We start from the raw sequence: 18,864 nt of genomic DNA on the forward strand, positions 1-18,864 counted from the left end.
CTATTGCTGCCATTTTGCACTCTCACTAGAGCAAGCTTCAGCTGCCCTTTGCTGTCGCGTATTTTGAACCCTTGTAAACATATGCATTAAGGAAATTTACTTCAGATAAAGTAATTATCTGAAACCACAGCACAGAAAGTCCAACCAAATCTTGTCTCATTAAATTAGTCATGACATTATGATTATAGGTCTCATCCTTTTGACTTCATTTTTATTCATAGATTAGAAGAGAGAAAACAAACATCTTGGTGGCTTCTCAAGTTCAAATGAAGTGGTTCAAATGCAGGAATGTTTCTAAATCTCCTGGCTGAAGAGAAAACAACAGCAATTAAGGCTGAAGTATCATAAACAAAATATACTGGCTTCTGGAGACAAATATCTATTTTCTTTTCCATCATAAAAATTGTCAAATTTTTTTTTGTGATGCATCTTTTGCATCATCTGTTTCCCTTTATTTCTGTAAGCAATTCAGTTGCTCCATTTTTTAAAGATTTCATTTTTTAAAAGATTTATTGCTTTGTGCTATTTTAATCTACTGTCATAACTAACAGCAGATTTAATGGTTATCAGAAACGCCTGAAGTACAATTTTAGTTTTCAGAAGAAAAATGTATGTAATTCATACATACCTATGTAATTTTAGTTTCGACCCATTCTCTGTTGATAACAAACATGTTTTGCCTAGAGTTGTTCATTTGTTTGTTGTGTTCATATATTACAACCTTTAAGAAGGCTGTAATATATGAACACAAGCAAAGATGGAAGGCAGGATTGATGATAGGAAAATCAAAAAAAATGAAGTATAGTTGGGTTTAGGGCTAGATAATTTTAATAAAAAGTTTCACACTCATTTTCTGTTTTTAAAACAGCCACCTCACAGTCAAAGTCCTTTGGGTTCTTTAGTGGAATTTGTAAAGCTCCATTAATATAGAGATTAACGATTTCTTTTATTTCTTTCATTCAGTTTATTGGTTTGTAAACCTGAGGGCTGTGAAGCTTATGAAAGAATATCCTTTAATTTTGTGTATGCCAATTGATATGTGCGGTTGCCATGGTACAGATTGAGAGTAAAACTTTTTAATCTCTGACTTGAACCAGTATGATGATTTTTAGCATAATTTTTTCTGATACAATTAATCAGAAGTTTGAAAAATTCTAAGTACTTACAGAGTTTAGCTGACTGGATGCTCTAAAGGTCTAAAGTAAAGGTCTAAACTTTACTACATGGTCTCAAAATTTCTTCAGGGCCCCACTTCAGGCGTACAAGCTGATTTTGTGATGAAGTTTTGTTGAGAGTTCATGATTCCCTCTGAGATGCAAGCATTGTCTGGGAACAGCTGCTTTAATTTCTAGCTACTCATTTTAATTCCTTCTTTCCAATTGTTTTGTACAATGCTGTATTGTGAATAGAGTTTTATATAACTTTCATTAAATAGCTGAGTGGCTCAGGAATTGTTAGAAACCTTGCATCAGTTCCTTAGGACATTTTTGCTTCCTTTTCTAACAGCTTGTGCTGTAGAGGTCCAGCTTATTCAATGAGCATAGTCATTGATGATGGACTTGAAGGTTTCAGTTGGCTATAAGGTCCTTTGGAGATAAAGATGGATTTTGAACTCCATTAAGGATTTCATAGGAAGTTTATGAAGAGATGAATATCTCTCTTTCATAGGCATTCGTCAGCCTGGGTTCATGACAGATGCTGCAGAATCAGTTGCCAGATAAAGGGTTTTAAGCCTGACGCCTCTGTGCTCAGGTGTGATGCCAAGTGTGGAAACCAGAGGGCTATCGTTTGTGAATAAAGGTTCATACTTGCATTTGTTAGAAATCCAGGAGTGTGTCTGAGCTCTGAACTGCTCCAAACTAGCAGTGAGTGCTGGTTTGTTGTTTCTCCACTTTGACACTTTGACTGCTGAACCCTTTGATATACTCGTCTACTCAGCAATGCCATGTGTCTTGCTTGAGAATATATTGTCAGATATATAGATTGGCTCTATTTATCTGTCACTTGATTTTACTCAAAGACATTTTGAAGATGGTGATTTGGCTGTACGGCAGGACAGGTGGGATGTGCTCTCTGAATGTACAGCTGGAAAATTTGTCAGACCGCATTCTGCTGTTACTAAAAAAGATGCAAAGCTCAGTGATGGTACAATTGAGATATGAATTCCAAATGCTGTATTTTTTATGAAACTAAGTTTTATCTTAGGTATGTCTGATTATTTTTCAATGAAGAAAATGTTATCAACCCCCCCTTCTTGAGTTCCACTCTTGAAACTGTTCACAGATTGTCAGCTTTCTGATGTTGAAACTCTTTGCATGTAAATCGTTCTTTGCTAACAGCCATACAGGGTTTTATACAGAATCAATACATTTAATGTTTTCTGTATGTTCAGGAAAGACTTTGAAAACGTAAAAGTGTAGATCCTCCTCACCTTTTTTTTCAACTATTTTAACTTGTAGCTATTGTGATCTGTATTCAGTGTTCTGAGTGGGTATAGCAGATGTGGTAAGATGTATAAAACATGGAATTTTTCACCAGACTATGTTTGCCCCAGGCATCACTTTGGACAGAAAGAAATTCAAGTAAATAAGGAAGTCAGGTATTTTAAAGTTTTGCCTGATATATTACTTTTTTAAAAAAACCAAAATTAACAGGGAAGAAAACTTTCTCTGACAGAAATTTTTGCTTTTCTGTTCATTGAGAAACTGTTTTCTGCTTTTTTGAATACAGCCTCATACCACTGCTACCAAAAGTATGGAAAAAAAAAAGTAATTTATGTTCTTTCTGCCGGCCTTACAGCTGTGCAGAATAAATCCACCCCATACCTTCAAAGTACCCACACTTGCAGTTGGTTTGTGGAAATTGGGTCTTTGGGGTACTAGGGAGAGCACTGTATCTGCAAGATCCAGATCTGGGCAGTGGGTCATGGCATTTCTGAAATAACCTCTCAGTAGCTGTGGGAGTTTTTAGAAAGGAATCAACAATGATATTTTGTGATAACTTTGAGTACCTTCAGTTGCAGCAGATGTTCAATCTGTTAGTATGATATAGGAGAGTTATACACTGTCTACAAAATGGTTTCATTTTTCTGTCTGGGCTTCTTGAAAATCATCTTTGTAGTACTGTGCAGAAAGGAGAAGTGAAATGATCAAGTTGTTCAGAAATAATTGAAACAATCCAAGTCTGTTTGAAACTAAGGTGCAAAGCCTGTTATGCCTGGGAACATTGTCTTGAGAGCGATCACTTAAGAACTATCACATTTTTTTTTTTTGTTGTGTGTGTTTTGTTTTGTTTTTAAGCTGGACCTGTGATCTGCAGAATGCTAACATACCCTCCAACTCGAAGAGCCTTAATTGTGGGTTGTGGTCTGCAGATGTTTCAACAGCTGTCAGGGATTAACACCGTCATGTATGTATTTACTGCTTGCTTCTCTTTATAAAGTGTTAGACAGAACAGTAGCAGTTGTAGATGGGCTTCTGGAGAAAATCTGAAATGGGACAAATTGAGTGTGAGAGCTGGAATGCTGGTTTGAAGTCCAGATATTGGCGTATTTGGCATCTCAGAAAATTGGTACAGGAGGGTGTTAGTGTAAGGGCAAACATTTACATAGAGATGAGAATGAAAACTGTACTCTGGGGGATGCATTATTGTATGTGGGGGTTTACGGTCAAAGCTATATATTGTCTAGACAAGAAAGTACACTTATGGTTTGAATTTGTGTGCAAATAGATCAAAATATGGTGAGGGTTAGACTGTTGACCATGATGGAACATTATTGTGAAGTGCTAAAAGAGGTAAGATGCTGAGGGAAGAAACATTTCCTGTTATTATATAGTTGTGTTACGTGTATGAAGACTCAGTAAATGTAGAAGTGAAGAACAATATATTGGGGTTTGTGATAAGCTGTCAGCTCACAAGAGGAGTAGCTCTTGACAAATGTGTAGTGTGCAAGACATAGCTTAAGGTGAAATTACTGTTGAGCTATCCTACAAGAGTAACTATAATGAATAAGATATCCATACTGTTTTAAGAGCAAGTGTAAAATATATTGCAGTAACATCTTATGGAGAAAACTACACCTAGGGGAGCAAGCTTGTTAGGAAATTGTTAAAAGGAACACCTGAAAGAATAAAGCTTTTAGTGGTATCAAGAGCTACCATGTTAAATGGTAAATATCTGCCAAAAAACCATACTCAGAATTGTTAAACTGCAAAGGATGGAAATCTGTAACAGGTGAAGAGAGACTTCATAAAGTAGAAATTGTAACCAAATGTGGAAAACATTTGGATGCAAAACTGCTAAGAAATTGTGTGAAAACCAGAAGACAGGCACAGAAAGAGCTTTGAGAAACTCTTCAGGCACATCAGAAGCAACAGACCTAATAACCTCCAGGCCCAGTAAGGATCAAGATGTGAGAATACTAGCAGAAGATAAATCTTTAGCATCAAATCTTACAAAGACTCTTTTTGCATTTGTGTTAATTATATAGGGTGTATGAAGCGTCCTGCCCATACTTAAGATGTCTCAGATGGTCTGTTTCAAATTCAAGTGTTAGTGGAAGAACGTTTAGAACAAGCTGATTAAAATGATTGATAACAAATTGCCTGGACTCATCAGGGTACACCCAACAGGTCTGGAGTAACTCAAATACATGATCACTGAATTTGGAAATGTAGCATAACCTGCATGAAGCTACACCCCAGAAAGTTTTATTTCTGTCCTATCAAAATTAATTAAAACTGTCATAGAATCAAATGAGAAGATGTGTGCTTGTAAATATGAAAAATGAACATGTACATGGAAAATATAAAATATGAAGGACAAATATGATTGTTGTAAACAGATTGTAACTAGCTGGATGCAAGTTTGTGGCCATGTATCCCATATGAACTAACCATCCTAGTTCAAGACAGCTGCTGCCAAAACTTCTTGAAGAAACGAGATGGTCTCAAAGGTAAGAGAGAAGCCCTCTCAGATTAATAACTTTTAAGATAGGGGAAAAAAAAAAAAAAAGAAAAGATAAGAATAGAGGATAGTTATCATAAGCTGAGAGTAGACTCCTACGGGGATCTATGTGGAGATCTTTGCTGCTTTAGTAAGTCTGTGAAAGGGCTAAACAGCAAAATAACAGCTTGTGCTCATACACCATTCACGATACCCTCTAAATCTGTGAGCGTGAACAGTTATAGGAAGATAATACAAGATAACAAATTAATAAAATAGCAAGTGCATTAACCATACAGTGTTATACAATAATGCTTGCAGGAGGGAACTGGCTAACTAACATGCACGGCAGTCTAAATTGTTACTACTCAATAAAGAGATCTTGAAGTTGCATTATAATTTTATGATGACATCCGTGCCCAATCTGGAAACTGATCTGCAAACACCAGGATAAACCAGGTTATATGAGGAAAGAGATACCTACAGCTGAACAGGATGGTTAGGACTCTACAGCTTGGAAAACAGGTGGGTTTAGAAGAAACAAGAGGATTATAAAGCTACTAATGTTATGGAGAAGATGGGCAGAGCATGACTATTCCTCACTTCTTATAACACAATTTTAAAGACTTCTAGCTGTTACGCAGCAGTAGGTTTAAAATAAACATTTTTTCACACAGCACATAATTACACAGTGGAACTCATTGCCACAGGATGCTACAGATGCCAAATGTAGAAGTAAGTTTAGAAGTTAATTGGAGGAACTTATAAACATTATTAAAATGTTATTAAACATGATATAGTTGCAACTTATGGCCAAGGACAGTCATTCTCACATCTTGGTTTATACCACTTTAGGATACCTTATTAGGCTAGAACAGAAAAATCGGCGGTTCACAAGGTTTAAGACACTGGTAGGTTGACTGTTTATTTTAAACTTCATATGTTTTAAAATCTCAAACTCCTTTCTGTGTAGGAGGTTTTACAAATAGTTTGGGATTGACCTAATTTGCTTGTGGATGTGTAGGAGGACAGAATTACAACTATAAACCAGCTGAATCTTAGCTTTAAAATAAGAAAATGCCTATAATAAACACATGAAGGCACTATTGTTAAAGGACTGGCTTGTAAACTGTTTGTAATATTCAATATTTTTCAATAATCCAGTATAACTACATTTTTAGTTGTCAGGTATGCAAGGCAAACAGTCTCCTATGAAAGAACATTTTTCAAAGGTAAGTAAGCAGCTGTCTATTGATAGTTTGCTTACTTAGAAATTGATGATTGCTTTTTAATGCAGTAATTAAATGGTACCTTAAGGAACTGTCAGATTGCATTAACTCTCTAAGCACTATTTTTCTCTTTGTAATTTTAAGTTATGACATTCTGGGATTGCTGTTCTGTTGCAGCAAGAAAACAGGCATTGGCTGTGGCTGGAGGTTGTAGGATTGTGTGGGCTTTCCTTCAGTGGTTTTGAAGCTTGTTTACCAAAAACAGTCACAAAAAATGTTTTGATCGTTGTTGTTCACTGTAACTTTGGTGCTGCTGTGAATACTCTTTTCTTGGTATACCCCTTTCTACGCTGTAGGAGAAGAGGCTGATGACCTTGACTTGCTGTTGCCAGGCTTTCACTAGCAGAGAATTCAGCTTCTGGTTGCCTCCTTTCTCCTTACATATTTCCATGGGACACTTCTACGCTGCGACCAGTTAACAGGGCAACATCCGTGATGGGCCCTGACTTGTTCTAATCTGTCTAGAGGTTTTTCACTATTTCTGATATAAAAGAGTTTGTTAAATCTTGTATTTTACTGTAAGAAAGTGAGGCCACAGGAGTGAGTTTGTGTGTCTGAAAAACTCATTTTTAAAAAACACAACATAATCAAATCACAAAGCAGGAAAGTGACATAAAAATGTGAGGAAGAAAACACCAAATTACTTAGTACTTCCCCAATTTGTGTATGCTGTACTGAGTATCTCTTCTATTTAAGAAAACAAACATTTGAATCAAAAAGTATGAGTGTTATAGGTGGGGGGTCTAAAAATAATTCCTGAGTGTACCCAGTAGTAGAAGAGATCCTAAAAAGCATTAAAATACCTACGAGAAACACATGGAGACAACAGCAAAAATCTAAAGCTGTCATGATTAAGAAATCTGTTTTATGTTTTCTGATTAAAAATTGCGTATCAACATGGAAGCCCATGAGTGCAACAAAGTCCATCTGTAGTTGGATTCCTCTTGAGGATGGGGAGAGGAAAACTAAAAGAACTTCTGTAAGAGTTGTTGAGGACTGTAGTCTGTCCATCTCATCATGCAATAAACTGATCTAGTTTTTGCACAGAAATAATTTCGTATTGTATTTGAATCAGCCATGTATGTGTATAACATCCAGCCATGAGGAACCAGGAATTGTCATCACGTAGAGGATGTTACTGAACTGGTGAGAACAGCATGTGGAGCAACCTCTGCATTGAGGAGGTGGATCTAAAAGAGAAGCAAAATGTAAAAATAGGCTAAGGAGATTGACTCTCACAGGAACAAATTCTAACGTGATAAATTTAGTCAGTAAAAGAATAAAGCTCAGTGACCTATTGCTTTGATTCCTTTTTTCCTAAAAACAAGGGTGCCACTGCTGTTTGATACAGAGCCCGAAGTAGAAAAAAATGTTTCCTTTTTGTCATGGCTTTTACCAGCTTAACTGACCTGTAAAAGATGAAGTCATATGTTTTTAGATGAGCATCTCTCTCACTGGTGCGAGCAAGTCTGAAATGGTTTAACTTTTCCATTTCTTATCATTATGGTATTTTCTCATCTTGAAAATGGAAGCTCACTGTTTCAGGCCCACATTCACAAATCTGGAGGCTGAAAAACACCCTGTGAAGGAAGTTATATTCCAGGAGAGCAGTTACAAATTAGCTTTTTATTAGTAACATATCCCAGAATTGTATTAAAACAGTGATGTGCAGATATTTTCAAGCCCACAGTGGCCCATAGTTAAAACATGAGGGAGAACCAATTTTAAGGCAAAACTTGAAGCTAAATTTTCCCATCAGTTTCTTCTTTAAAAAAAAATTAAATATTTTTTTGAAAAAGAAGAAAATCCTTTTTGGGGGTGGGAAGAAGAGGAGGCTTGAAGGATTTGACTTTTTCAGGTTGGTGAAAATAGAGAACACAGATGTTAATAGCTACATGCTAATGTTCCTGCAGGACGAGGACTTCCGAAATCATTTCTGGTACTGTGCAGCTTCATTGCAGTCAAAAACCTCAGACAAAAAAACATGGGGAAGAAAGCTTTAGGGAAAAATCCTAAGTTATCTTGAATAGTAGGCAGTAATTTAGCCATAATTGGAGGGAGTTCAATATTGTCTTGTCAGAACTGCGTGTAGGTAATGTGGCTTGTGCTGGAGTTCCTGCCACTCTTTTCGGGGCTTGCTAGTTTTGAGTGAGCTGATGGATGTTCACACAGGCTGCCTGTGCTCTCAAGACTGTAAATCTGAGATAAGATTGAAGAGACAGCTGTATCATCTTGATTATTCTCATTCTTATGAAACTTAAGGGGACTTCATGAAAGCCAAACAAAATATTTTGTTCTGCAGTTGAAATACTAGCTTGATGTGATGGTAGTTTTGTAATTTGCCATTGTCTTCTCACATTGTGTTAGAAAATCTTTCTACAACAGAAAAGCAGTATAATGTGTCAACAGGGAGAGCTCATGGCCTTCAGCATTTTTGTTAAGCTGTTTGCTGCTATATGTGATCTGTTATTCCTAGTTAATACAATGTTTTTTTATTGTTAAGATATCCTTGCATCTCCTGAAAGTTAAATGAATCCAAATGTAGAATGTATTGGTATTTGGATTTGGTCCACAGATGCTTTTGAGCTCTAACAGTCTTGCTTTTTTAATCTGTGCAAGCAAACAAAAGAAAAACCACAAAAAGATGATAAGCAGCAGCATTTTTGTTTTCAGTTGGCAAGAAAAACTGAGTGGAAGAAAATACTGTACGGAAAAGGATAAAAGCTCAGAGTAATAAGAGGGAAAAAAAAGCTGGATAAAATAAGGAAAAGACAAAAGAGGACAGAAGGAGTTATGTAACAAGTGGAAATTGAAGGTTTGAAGATAAGAATATTAAAACAATTAACATGAAAAGTGAATGGATATTGTACTGAATGTAAATGAGAGAATGGAAGAGGAGTGGGACTGGAAAGAAGCCAGGATACTTCTGGAGTTTAGTAGAGGCTAGAGAGGAGTTTAATGGAAGCAAAGCGCATTTCCTGACAGGTTTAATCGCTGGGTCTATTGTGCAGCAGTTGCAGAGCTGGAACCGGTGAGGAGCTGTAAACCTTTGCTTCTGTTTGCTGAAGCAAGCATGAGGCAGCATGCACCTCTGCAGCCTTAGAACCGAGAAGGGGATGTGTGACAGGGATGTGTGACTTAACCCCCAAAGGGACGGTGAAAGTCCAAACTGAGACACTTGCCTTTAAATTCCCATTTTTAAACTTGTCTGAAATGAAATACTGAATAGGTAGCATGGGACAGTGACTGCAGATAAACCTTTCAACTTTCTTGTTGAAGATCTTTAAATAAATAACTGTCATGAATTACAGCACAAGTAGTATCAATCTTCTGTACTCTTTCAGCATTAGCAGTGATAGAGAGATTTATAATTAATGTATTTACAAATTATGACAGATTTATAATGAATAAGTTGGTCATTGAAATGAGACTTTGCTAGAGCATTGACTGTTGATTTGGATATTAGAAAACAGTTGTTGAGATCTGTAAACAAAAGTTCTGCTGGCAAAAAGTAATGGTGGGTCACATTTTTCTTGCGCTTCGTGTTCCAGCATTGATTTTTTTAAAAAACAAAAAAAACCCCAATGGAACAACAAACAGGACAAAACAAGACCCAAAACTTACACAATGCTAAAATGTCATCCAAGAGCCACAGCAGTTACTGAAGAACAATATATCTTTTATTGTAGTTTCCACTTAGATTTAAATCAGGCCATAGGTTTGTCTTAAATTTTGCATTTTCCCCTTAGGCTTCAGAAGATGTTTAATAAAACAAAAAGAAACCTTATGTTTCCTGTCCACTTGCTTTTCAGATAATAATCCATTAAATATTTTATTAGGTTTTAATAAATCTTTCCAATAACTTTTTTTTTTTTTTTTGAGAAGTGGCCCTTCATTTCATGATATTATCTTTCCCTCATATTGCAGGATGCTTTATATAGTACTGCATGCAAACTCTTAATCTAAAAAACTTCAGTGGAGGAAAGAGATGTATTTTTGGACTTGTATATCATACAGATGTTTTTTGATAGACTGCAAATATGTTTTGAAAAGCAACTACACAGAAGTCTAGTCAATCACACTAGGAAAGGTGATTCTCCTCTTGTACCAAATGTCTCTGTTGTATCTGCTATACAGAAATAATGTGATTAACTTATAACAGCTCTTGAGAGGAACAAATTGTAGTTAATAAATAAAAGTAATTTCATATTACACAGTGTAAAACATTCTAAATGAGAGATTATGGAAGCTGCCTTTATCAGTTTCATAGTACTTGAAGTACTTTAAACATAGTTTCATTGAAATACAATGAAACCCTAACTGTTACGTTGAAAGGTTGGCATATTCAGCAACCATTTTTCCATAGGTAGTGTACTATTGTCGCAGCTGAGCCTTTTTCTTTTAAAATAGTGTATTAAAAATGAAATATTTATTAAAAAGCTCCAAACAGCTGATAGTCACTAACTTGTTCTTTTTGGGCACTAGTTTCTTGCATAGAAATCCGCCTATATGGTAAGTTTTCCAAGCCCTGGAACATGATTCCCTCTCTTCCCTCTCCCTCCACTGCCCAGTAAATTGGCAGATCTGAACTGAACAGTTACTTCCTTTGTGGAAATCTGTCCACTTAAGTTTGGAAAATTATCACACAGCCTAAAGAGAGAAGTGGTGGCTTTGAAACTGTGACTAAGGACAAACTGATTTGAAGAGCAAAATGTTGCCCTAAGTACAGAGCCTTAGGTTGGACAGAAACAGTCTACAAGCCAGCAGTTAAGGTGCTGGTGGAGTAGGTCACAGAAATTTTAAACACCTTTTCATCAAATGCTGTCTACAGAAGCCACAGGCAGTATTTACAACAGCTGGGAAATGGCCATGTTAGGAGAATCAATCCTTTCCATTCCCTCTTTCTGTTTGCCTTCAACTCCTCCTCAGAGCCGGTCAAGGATAAGTCTGACCATAGTTTCTCCAGACCCTGCTCTCATTATGTTTCTTCTTGCTCAGTAGCAAATACCTATGTGGGAAGGGAATATTACCTGGTAAGGGGAGTTTGCCTCAGTTAATCTGCTAGGAAGTGGCCGAGATATAAATGTGTGATGACAGGATGCCAATAGCTGTATCCAAGAACTAAAATTAAACAAGCAAACAAAACATTGGCCTAAGGAAAACTGCAGCAGGTCTGAGGAAAAAAAAATGAACTCTTTGTTTTACAGGGAGGAAACAGGCTGCTGACTGCTGCAGTCGTGAATTAACATGACCCGCACAAATCCTCGCCCTTCCAGCAAGAGGGTGGTGGGTGGTAGTGAGTATTGGTGTTTAGTCATGGAGAGGGATGGGGAGAGAAACTAGCAGGTCATGCTGCTGGACATCTGAAATAGCTCTAAACCTGTGCAAGAACTATGAGGAGTAGTTAAACTTTAGCCTTCATTTTGATTTTGTACTTAGCCAGCAAACTGCAAGACTGAGAGGTCTAGATGGATGTAACTTGTGTTTGAAGCACAAGAAGACGGTTCAGTAAAGGTGATCATTTTTAAGGCTGTCAAATTATTGTTAAAGTTTATGTATCAGTTGCTGTGTTTTAAACAACTCTGATGCTTTAGAATTGTTGCTTAAAGAGTAAGCCTTTTGTCATAGATGTTCTTGCGTGTGCTTGTTGGAGATGACCTGCAAAACCCTGAGCGTCTTAAGGGTTTGGTGGTTTAGCTCCACGGGCTGTTAATTTATCAGTTGCAGTAATTGTGAAGAGGGTGTTCAGGGTACAAGTCAGAGAGTATATCTGTGTTAAAACCAAGTCATCCGTGTATCAGTGTTGCTAGCACTAAAACCACACTCTGCTGTTCCCACTTCAAAAATAAGATAAAAAAGAAAGTGAATCTTTCTTCTCCTGTTGTGTGATGGCCAGAAATTAATCTGAGTCGGTTTAAAAGCATAGATTTGTAATTTACTGTAAACCAAACAAAAACCTGTGTCTTGGGTTATTTGCACAATGTCATACACCAAACTTCAAGGTTCCTTCTCAGGCTGAAGCTTCTTACTGCTAATGCCAGTTCTTCGCCCATTTTGTGTTCTCATTCCTTTTGAAATAGAAGCCACTTTAAGGAAAAAACAAAAAGATGCAAAACAAACCAGTGAATCATGGTGGAGTTGTTAACTAGATTAAAGCTGTAAAATGTTCATCTTATTTAAGAAGCTGCATGCTTTGTCAATCTTAACTAGCCAGAGCTTTTGGAAGATGGCTTTTACAGATACATCCTTGTGTGAAGTATAGGATCAAAGAATAGGTAATTCTGATATTAAAGTTTTGAAGGTTTGAGTGCCAGGAAGATCAGGGAAGTACTTCAAGATATTATATAAGGGTAGTAATGGGATGAAATGAAGTAAAATGTAGAGTGATTATCAGAACATAGTTTAGTGCTTATGCTTAGAGATATTAGATTGAGCGTCTCGAGGGAAGTAGGAAAAACTCATCATTTCTAATTTGCTTGAACTGTCGTAACAATAGAGAATGTATTAGAAATAACATATTTAGGCAGTTTTGGTGTTGAAATTAGTAGACATACAATAGAAAATGAATATAAGTTTAAAAATAAAGATTGATTTCCTTTAAATTAAACTTTTACATCCCACCTCTCTTCTGATAATTCTTATAATCTATCCATTTATTATTATTAAAAAAAAGAAGCAACAAAGCCAAACAAACCCCAATAAAACCTAAGCAGGCTTAAAAAAATCCAGATTTTTGAAGATCCTGTCAATTGATCTTGAGGTGGATGTTTATTTGCATTATAATTTTCCTCAGGTATAAAAATAAACAACAAAAAAACCTTCTCAAATCTCAGAGAAAGCATGTTCAAGGTGCTGATGTGGGATACTGTAACAGGCACTTAACATTTCCCATTTCATAAATCTTTAAATGTTAGTCTTTTCCTTATTTCTCTGATGCCGAACGCCTGTTTGGTTGTGGGGGTTTTGTGTTGTTGTTTTCTTCCTTTCCCAAAGGAGGGAAGGACCTTTAACTCAATGAATTGAACAACCACATGAAATATTTTTCTTTTTTCCTGGCTTTTTTGAGTTCTTTCTTGGGTTATTGGCTAGAAGAAAAAATACTGAGGGGTAGAGTAGCATGCGTAATAGTAAACCCCAGGATATAACAACAGAAAATGACTAATCACAGTCTGAACCCATCTGCTAGGGGGTCTGCCTAACGAATTGCTTAATTATTTTTAAATGTTGCAGATGTATTAAAAAGGATTCTTGTTTATTTGTATAACATGTTCAAAAGACATGTGTTCAAAGAACTGTATAGCAGTTAACATACCCAGTTATTTGAGAGGGAATACTGCTATCTGTCTTCTCATTTGGAACATCTTTTATTTTTAATGAAATCTGATCAGCAGGGACGACTATGTGCACAAGTGCACAATTTTTACCCTCAGGTTTTCATACAAATTAACATATCTTCAGTGGTAAACCGGCCAGAATGTTGTGACGTTTGTGTTAAAACACTGAAAAACAACCAACTGGCCTGCTGATAGTACTTTGTTTTGTATTGCCTTAATGTGGTTTTTTTAATGGTAAGTGATAAAATCTGATCTTATAGTTCTTTGGGTTGTATAAGCATATTTAGAGAAAGACTCACTTTGGAGAAAACCTAAACCCAAAGTAATTTATTTAAAGAAAAAATGTATTCAGGTCAGTATTTTCTACCATTTCTTTCTATGTTAATGAAAGATTTTTGTCTTTAATAGAAGTTTTCCCCCTTTTTCTTTTTTTTTGCCTTTGGCTTCTGCTCTCTCTTTTGCCTGTAGTGAAATTGTAATTCCGTTTGATTTCTATCTGTTGCCTTGGTAATAACTCTCATGTCACAAATGCAGTATTAACTTCAGGGCCATATAGGAGGAAATCTATGAACTGTGTGGGTGTGAGCAAAGTCTTTGCTGAAACATATGGTTTGGGATATTAGCAATTATGGTAAATAAAATGTCTTTGCTTTCTATCTAGTATGTACACGGTATAGCTGTTAAGTAAGTTAAATGCATCTTATTCATGTTGCTCATATGTAAAGCCAAGTAATGAAATGAAGTCAGAGCAGTGATGTTGTTTTTAAATCATTCATGAATGATTTCTGCAGGAAGTTCCCAAAATAGCAATACTGGTTGGTTGGCTTGTTTGTTGTAATGTATTGCTTGTCTAGAAGGCTCCTGGAGCACAGTTTCGTCTCAACTGTTTTCCTTGTGTTATTACCTTTAATTGTCTTGTAAAAAATTCCATTCTTACGCAGTTGTTAATCTTTAATATGCATCATTTTGTTGATATGTACATTCTAGTTACCTCTAGCAAAGGCCGTTTTTTGATTTCCAGACATATCAGGAATTCACATACCAATCAATGACCAATTTAAGTGGTTTTTTTTCCTTAAGGTACAGTAAAGAAATAAGGGGAGAGGATATATTGTTTGTGTCATAGGTTTGCTCACTTGTGAAAACCTAGAGGGCACATATTGTTCAAATGTTGGACTGTATTCGTAGCAATAAGGAAGTGTCTCTTAGATGAAAAACAAGGAATATAAAAATGTGAAATAATTCAAAGCACACAACATAACCAATCTTTAAAGACACAAAATTAAAGTATAAAAGGTCACCTGGTTAGATGCTGCCTGATACAGCAACACGAGCAACCTCAGTGAAATATATTACTGGTCCCATTCGAACATAGAGTAAGAGATACGATGCCCTTTAGATCTGTTTAGTCACCTTTACTTTAAGGGCATAGGAACCAGTTCTGTGAATTGGATTCTTTTGAGTCTGTCAATAAGAATTAAGCTGCCGGAGGCTAGTCAAAATGCCACAGAGGCTGAGACACAAAAAAAAAGCTTGGAAGGTTATGTGCAATGCAGAGATTTACCATAAATGAAAATAGTTCAGGAATGGATCATAAATGGAACATGGTGACATCTAAAGGCTAATGAAGACTTCATTACTTGAGCAGTCTACAAAACAAAGAGATTGCTGGGGTCAAAATAACTCACATGGAAGGTGTGGTATGGAGAGCAGACACCACATTGAAAGAAAATAAGAAATCACCAAAGAGGCTCTTAATTCCTCAGTATGGTGAGAAAGAATGTGCCTGTAAGGCCAGCGAGGAGAATGAGTGATAACAGGGAGAGTCCAGGGAGGGAGCAGGATATCAGGACAGGGAAACTAACCAGCGCTTGGCTTCTCGTCTTTGGAGGAGCTGGCTCTTTCCTGGAGTGTCTTCCAAGATCTGGTGTGGTCAGAGCTCAGGGGTGCGAGTTGAGTCTAAGCCCCTGCAGGTGAGGGGGGACTCATCTATCACTGCTTAAAGTGGTTGGGGTGTTTTTCCCAGAGTGCTAGCAAGTTTATGGGAGGTAATAATACTTCAGAGAGTGATTTTGGAACTACTTCTTGAAGGAGCAAATCCTTTTGTGCGATTTTATTTCCTTTTAATAGTCACTTGCATATTGCACTCACCTAAAGCATGTTTTACAGACATCCTGAAAATAGAAAGAAATTGTGAGACTACATTATCATCAACAGACTTTCATGTGTTTTACAGAGGTAGCTAATTATTTTCTACATTCCAAAAGGGAAAAATAGAGCAGTGAAATACTGGACTGCTGATTCAAACTTCTGCTTGCTGAAGGCCCCTTCCTCACCTGAACTTAAGGGTTTTGGTCAGAATTATGAATGGAAGAGGCTTTTTTTTAGAAGAAAGGGGGAGAACCCTATTAGAAGACAGGAGGAAAACAATATCACTAGAAAAATAATCAGTTAAGACGTTTTGGGCTTTCTTAACCCATGTTACTCCCTATTCCTACTTAGTTATATTATTTCAATGATATGTTTGTAGACGGGGGAAGGAGATTAGAAAAAGAGCAGTTAAACTTTATAAGGGGGCAACTTAATGGTTTCAACTTCAGGTCTTTAAATCATAGATTTAGGACCAAAATAATGAAATTGGTTCTTGAAAACAATTAGAAGTTCATAAAAACTAAAGCTTTCTGTGCACTAAAGAAATACTTGTTGCCCTTGTATGTTGGTGAGAGGAAGAAGGGGGTAGAAGAACTGAAAAAGGTACTGAAATGCATGTTGGGCTGTAAGGAACCAAGATAGATCTCAGTAAAACTTGGACCCATTTGGCTATTTTTTAACTATAGCCCATTTGGCTATATTTTTAAGTTTAGCGTGTAATCTTCTAAAACCTCCTTCTATTCTATGCCTGAGCCATTAACAAGAGTGTGAGAACGAGGGACTGAAACCGCATGTAATCACAATTTAATACCATAGTGAGATACAAACTACTAAAAGAAATCTTATTGCTTTGCTGAGTCAGCAGCCCCATCCAATTTGCACACAGGAGCAGAAGAAAAGGGGTCTTATCAGAATGAAGAGCATAAGTTATGCTTGCTAGTGATGGCACTTTTTCAATGTCACGTTCCAGAAATTTTGTATTTTCCAACAACGACCATAATATTTGAGAACAAAATTTAAATTTTGTTTTGGGTTGTGATTTATGCCTATAATGTCATTTGTTTTCAGTGACAAAATTCAGGCTGATGTTTTATTCTGGTGCATATAGGAATGGAGAGTGACTTGCTAGTGAAATAGGAGAGCTCTTAAGGGAAACATACTCATTCCAAGTAATTTTCCTTTCTTTTCTGTTCTGTATAATGGTAGAGAAATATTCATTGTGTTAAAACATTTATAGTTTGAAAATTATCAAATACATTACAGTAGTGTTTTATATCTTATATGCTTTATTAGAGTTTTGAATAAGTAAAATTAGCAAGACTTAGTTCATTGTCTTTTCCAGGGAATATTGTCCTATTTTAAATGCTTGTATATTACACAAAAAAAAAAGAAATTATAAATTATATATATATTGATGATTCTTGTCACATTGTAGCAAATGAACTCAGACACTTCCAGAATTCTGAACAGAAACAGTATTTCTTGTAGTAAAATAAAAATATGTACATATATGAAGATAGAAATACAATTCCTGCAAAGAACGTGTTTTCTTGTGCCGAGTCCTTCTTACAAGGACTTACAAACATACTGGTGTGTATGCTTGCAAGGAGCTTTAAGCATGTTTTCTAACTCCTGCTGGCAATTAAGTGACCTTGAGTGACATATTTTAGCTTCCTATGGTGTGCTTGTAGTGTGCACTTTACAATAGTATTCACACAGTGTTACAGCTTCATACTTTTGAGCTTCTCTAACTTGGTCAGGAGACTCATTTGGGCTATTAGGTTGGAAGAAATTGTGATTTAGGTCCTGTAAAGGTCTTGTGTCTCCTTGAGGCTTTTAGCATTTAGAGTTGTAGGTGTGGGATTGTGCAAGGTGGCTAGAAGTATATGACTGTCATTGGCCTGGGCAGCTCCAAGGTCTCTCATCTTGCAGTATCGAAGCTAATCTGTGGCTCATCTTTTCAGTAAGTCAGCTTTTGGCTTCTGTTAACTACATAGTCTTGCAGTGGTTCCATGCTTGCTGCATGATAAACCATCATGTACAGAAGCACTGAAGTAAATTTGATACATGCATTTTAACATTTTTACTGATGTAAGCATGTCTCAGGTTCTGTGCATTAGCTTATTATTTTACAAGGATGCCAGAGAGGGAATCTTCATCAGGGCCTGTAGCGATAGGACAAGGGGTAATGGGTTTAAACTTAAACAGGGGAAGTTTGGGTTAGATATAAGGAAGAAGTTCTTTACTGTGAGGGTGGTGAGGCACTGGAACAGGTTGCCCAGAGAAATTAATGGCTGTCCCATCCCTGGCAGTGTTCAAGGCCAGATTGGATGGGGCTTTGAGCAACTTGGTCTAGTGGAAGGTGTCCCTGCCCATGGCAGGGGGTTTGGAACTAGATTATCTTCAGGTCCTTTCCAACCCAAACCATTCTATGATTTTATGATTCTATGATTGTCTCTAAATATACTTATGAAGAGGTTATAAGCAACTGGTGGTTTTGATCTTTCTAAACTAGACGTTCTGCATAGAGTTGAAATAACATACATGTTTGGGGATTTATTCTGGTTTTCATAAAGGACATTTGCCTTTCCTAACAGCAAAATTCTCTGTCTGGAACAAATTAACTGCCACTGAAGGACTAATTTCTTCCTCCATGGCAGAAATGTCTTCCTCTGTGGCACTGCTCTTCAAACTGACTGCTACACTTCCTGTCACAGATGCTTCCCAGAGGTTTCAGATCAGAATCACGTCTGCTGCTCTGAGTCACAGCTTCATCCTATCTGGTGGGGCTTCAGTGTTCATTAGACTAATTAATGATTGAGTACAGCAATATGACATGGCTTGGCTGTTTTGCCATGTCAGTTAGCTTTCCTGAAAATTGAAGGTACTGGTTATTTTCTGTGTCTAATAGAATGTTTGGTTATATCCAAGATTTTAAACAAGCAGCTCTTTCATGTCACTGAAGTCAGAAGCAGCACATTGCTGCCTGGTATAATCTTGCTTGAGCTGTACAGAGGTATCTGAACCCAGCAAAACTTGTATTTGTTGAAGGGAATGGCCAGGCAGAAACCACTCTATAAGTGGGATCTTTACCTGTGTGAAATTAGAGGCATTGTGAGGAGAAAGGAGTGGAAGGGGGAGAGTGG

The 18,864-nt window shown here is 36.7% G+C and overlaps 1 protein-coding gene across 1 annotated transcript in view; it reads left to right on the top strand.

Annotated features, from left to right (window-relative positions):
- The window catches only part of SLC2A13 (solute carrier family 2 member 13), a 154,285-nt gene that overhangs the window by 68,123 nt on the left and 67,298 nt on the right, over positions 1–18,864 (top strand). The window contains exon 4 of the mRNA XM_030479523.1: positions 3,300–3,408. Coding sequence (XP_030335383.1) covers positions 3,300–3,408 — 109 coding nt within the window. The remainder of the gene's footprint in view (positions 1–3,299; positions 3,409–18,864) is intronic.

Source organism: Strigops habroptila, chromosome 3 (assembly GCF_004027225.2).
Source record: "Strigops habroptila isolate Jane chromosome 3, bStrHab1.2.pri, whole genome shotgun sequence".
In the NCBI taxonomy this organism is placed as follows: Eukaryota; Metazoa; Chordata; class Aves; order Psittaciformes; family Psittacidae; genus Strigops; species Strigops habroptila.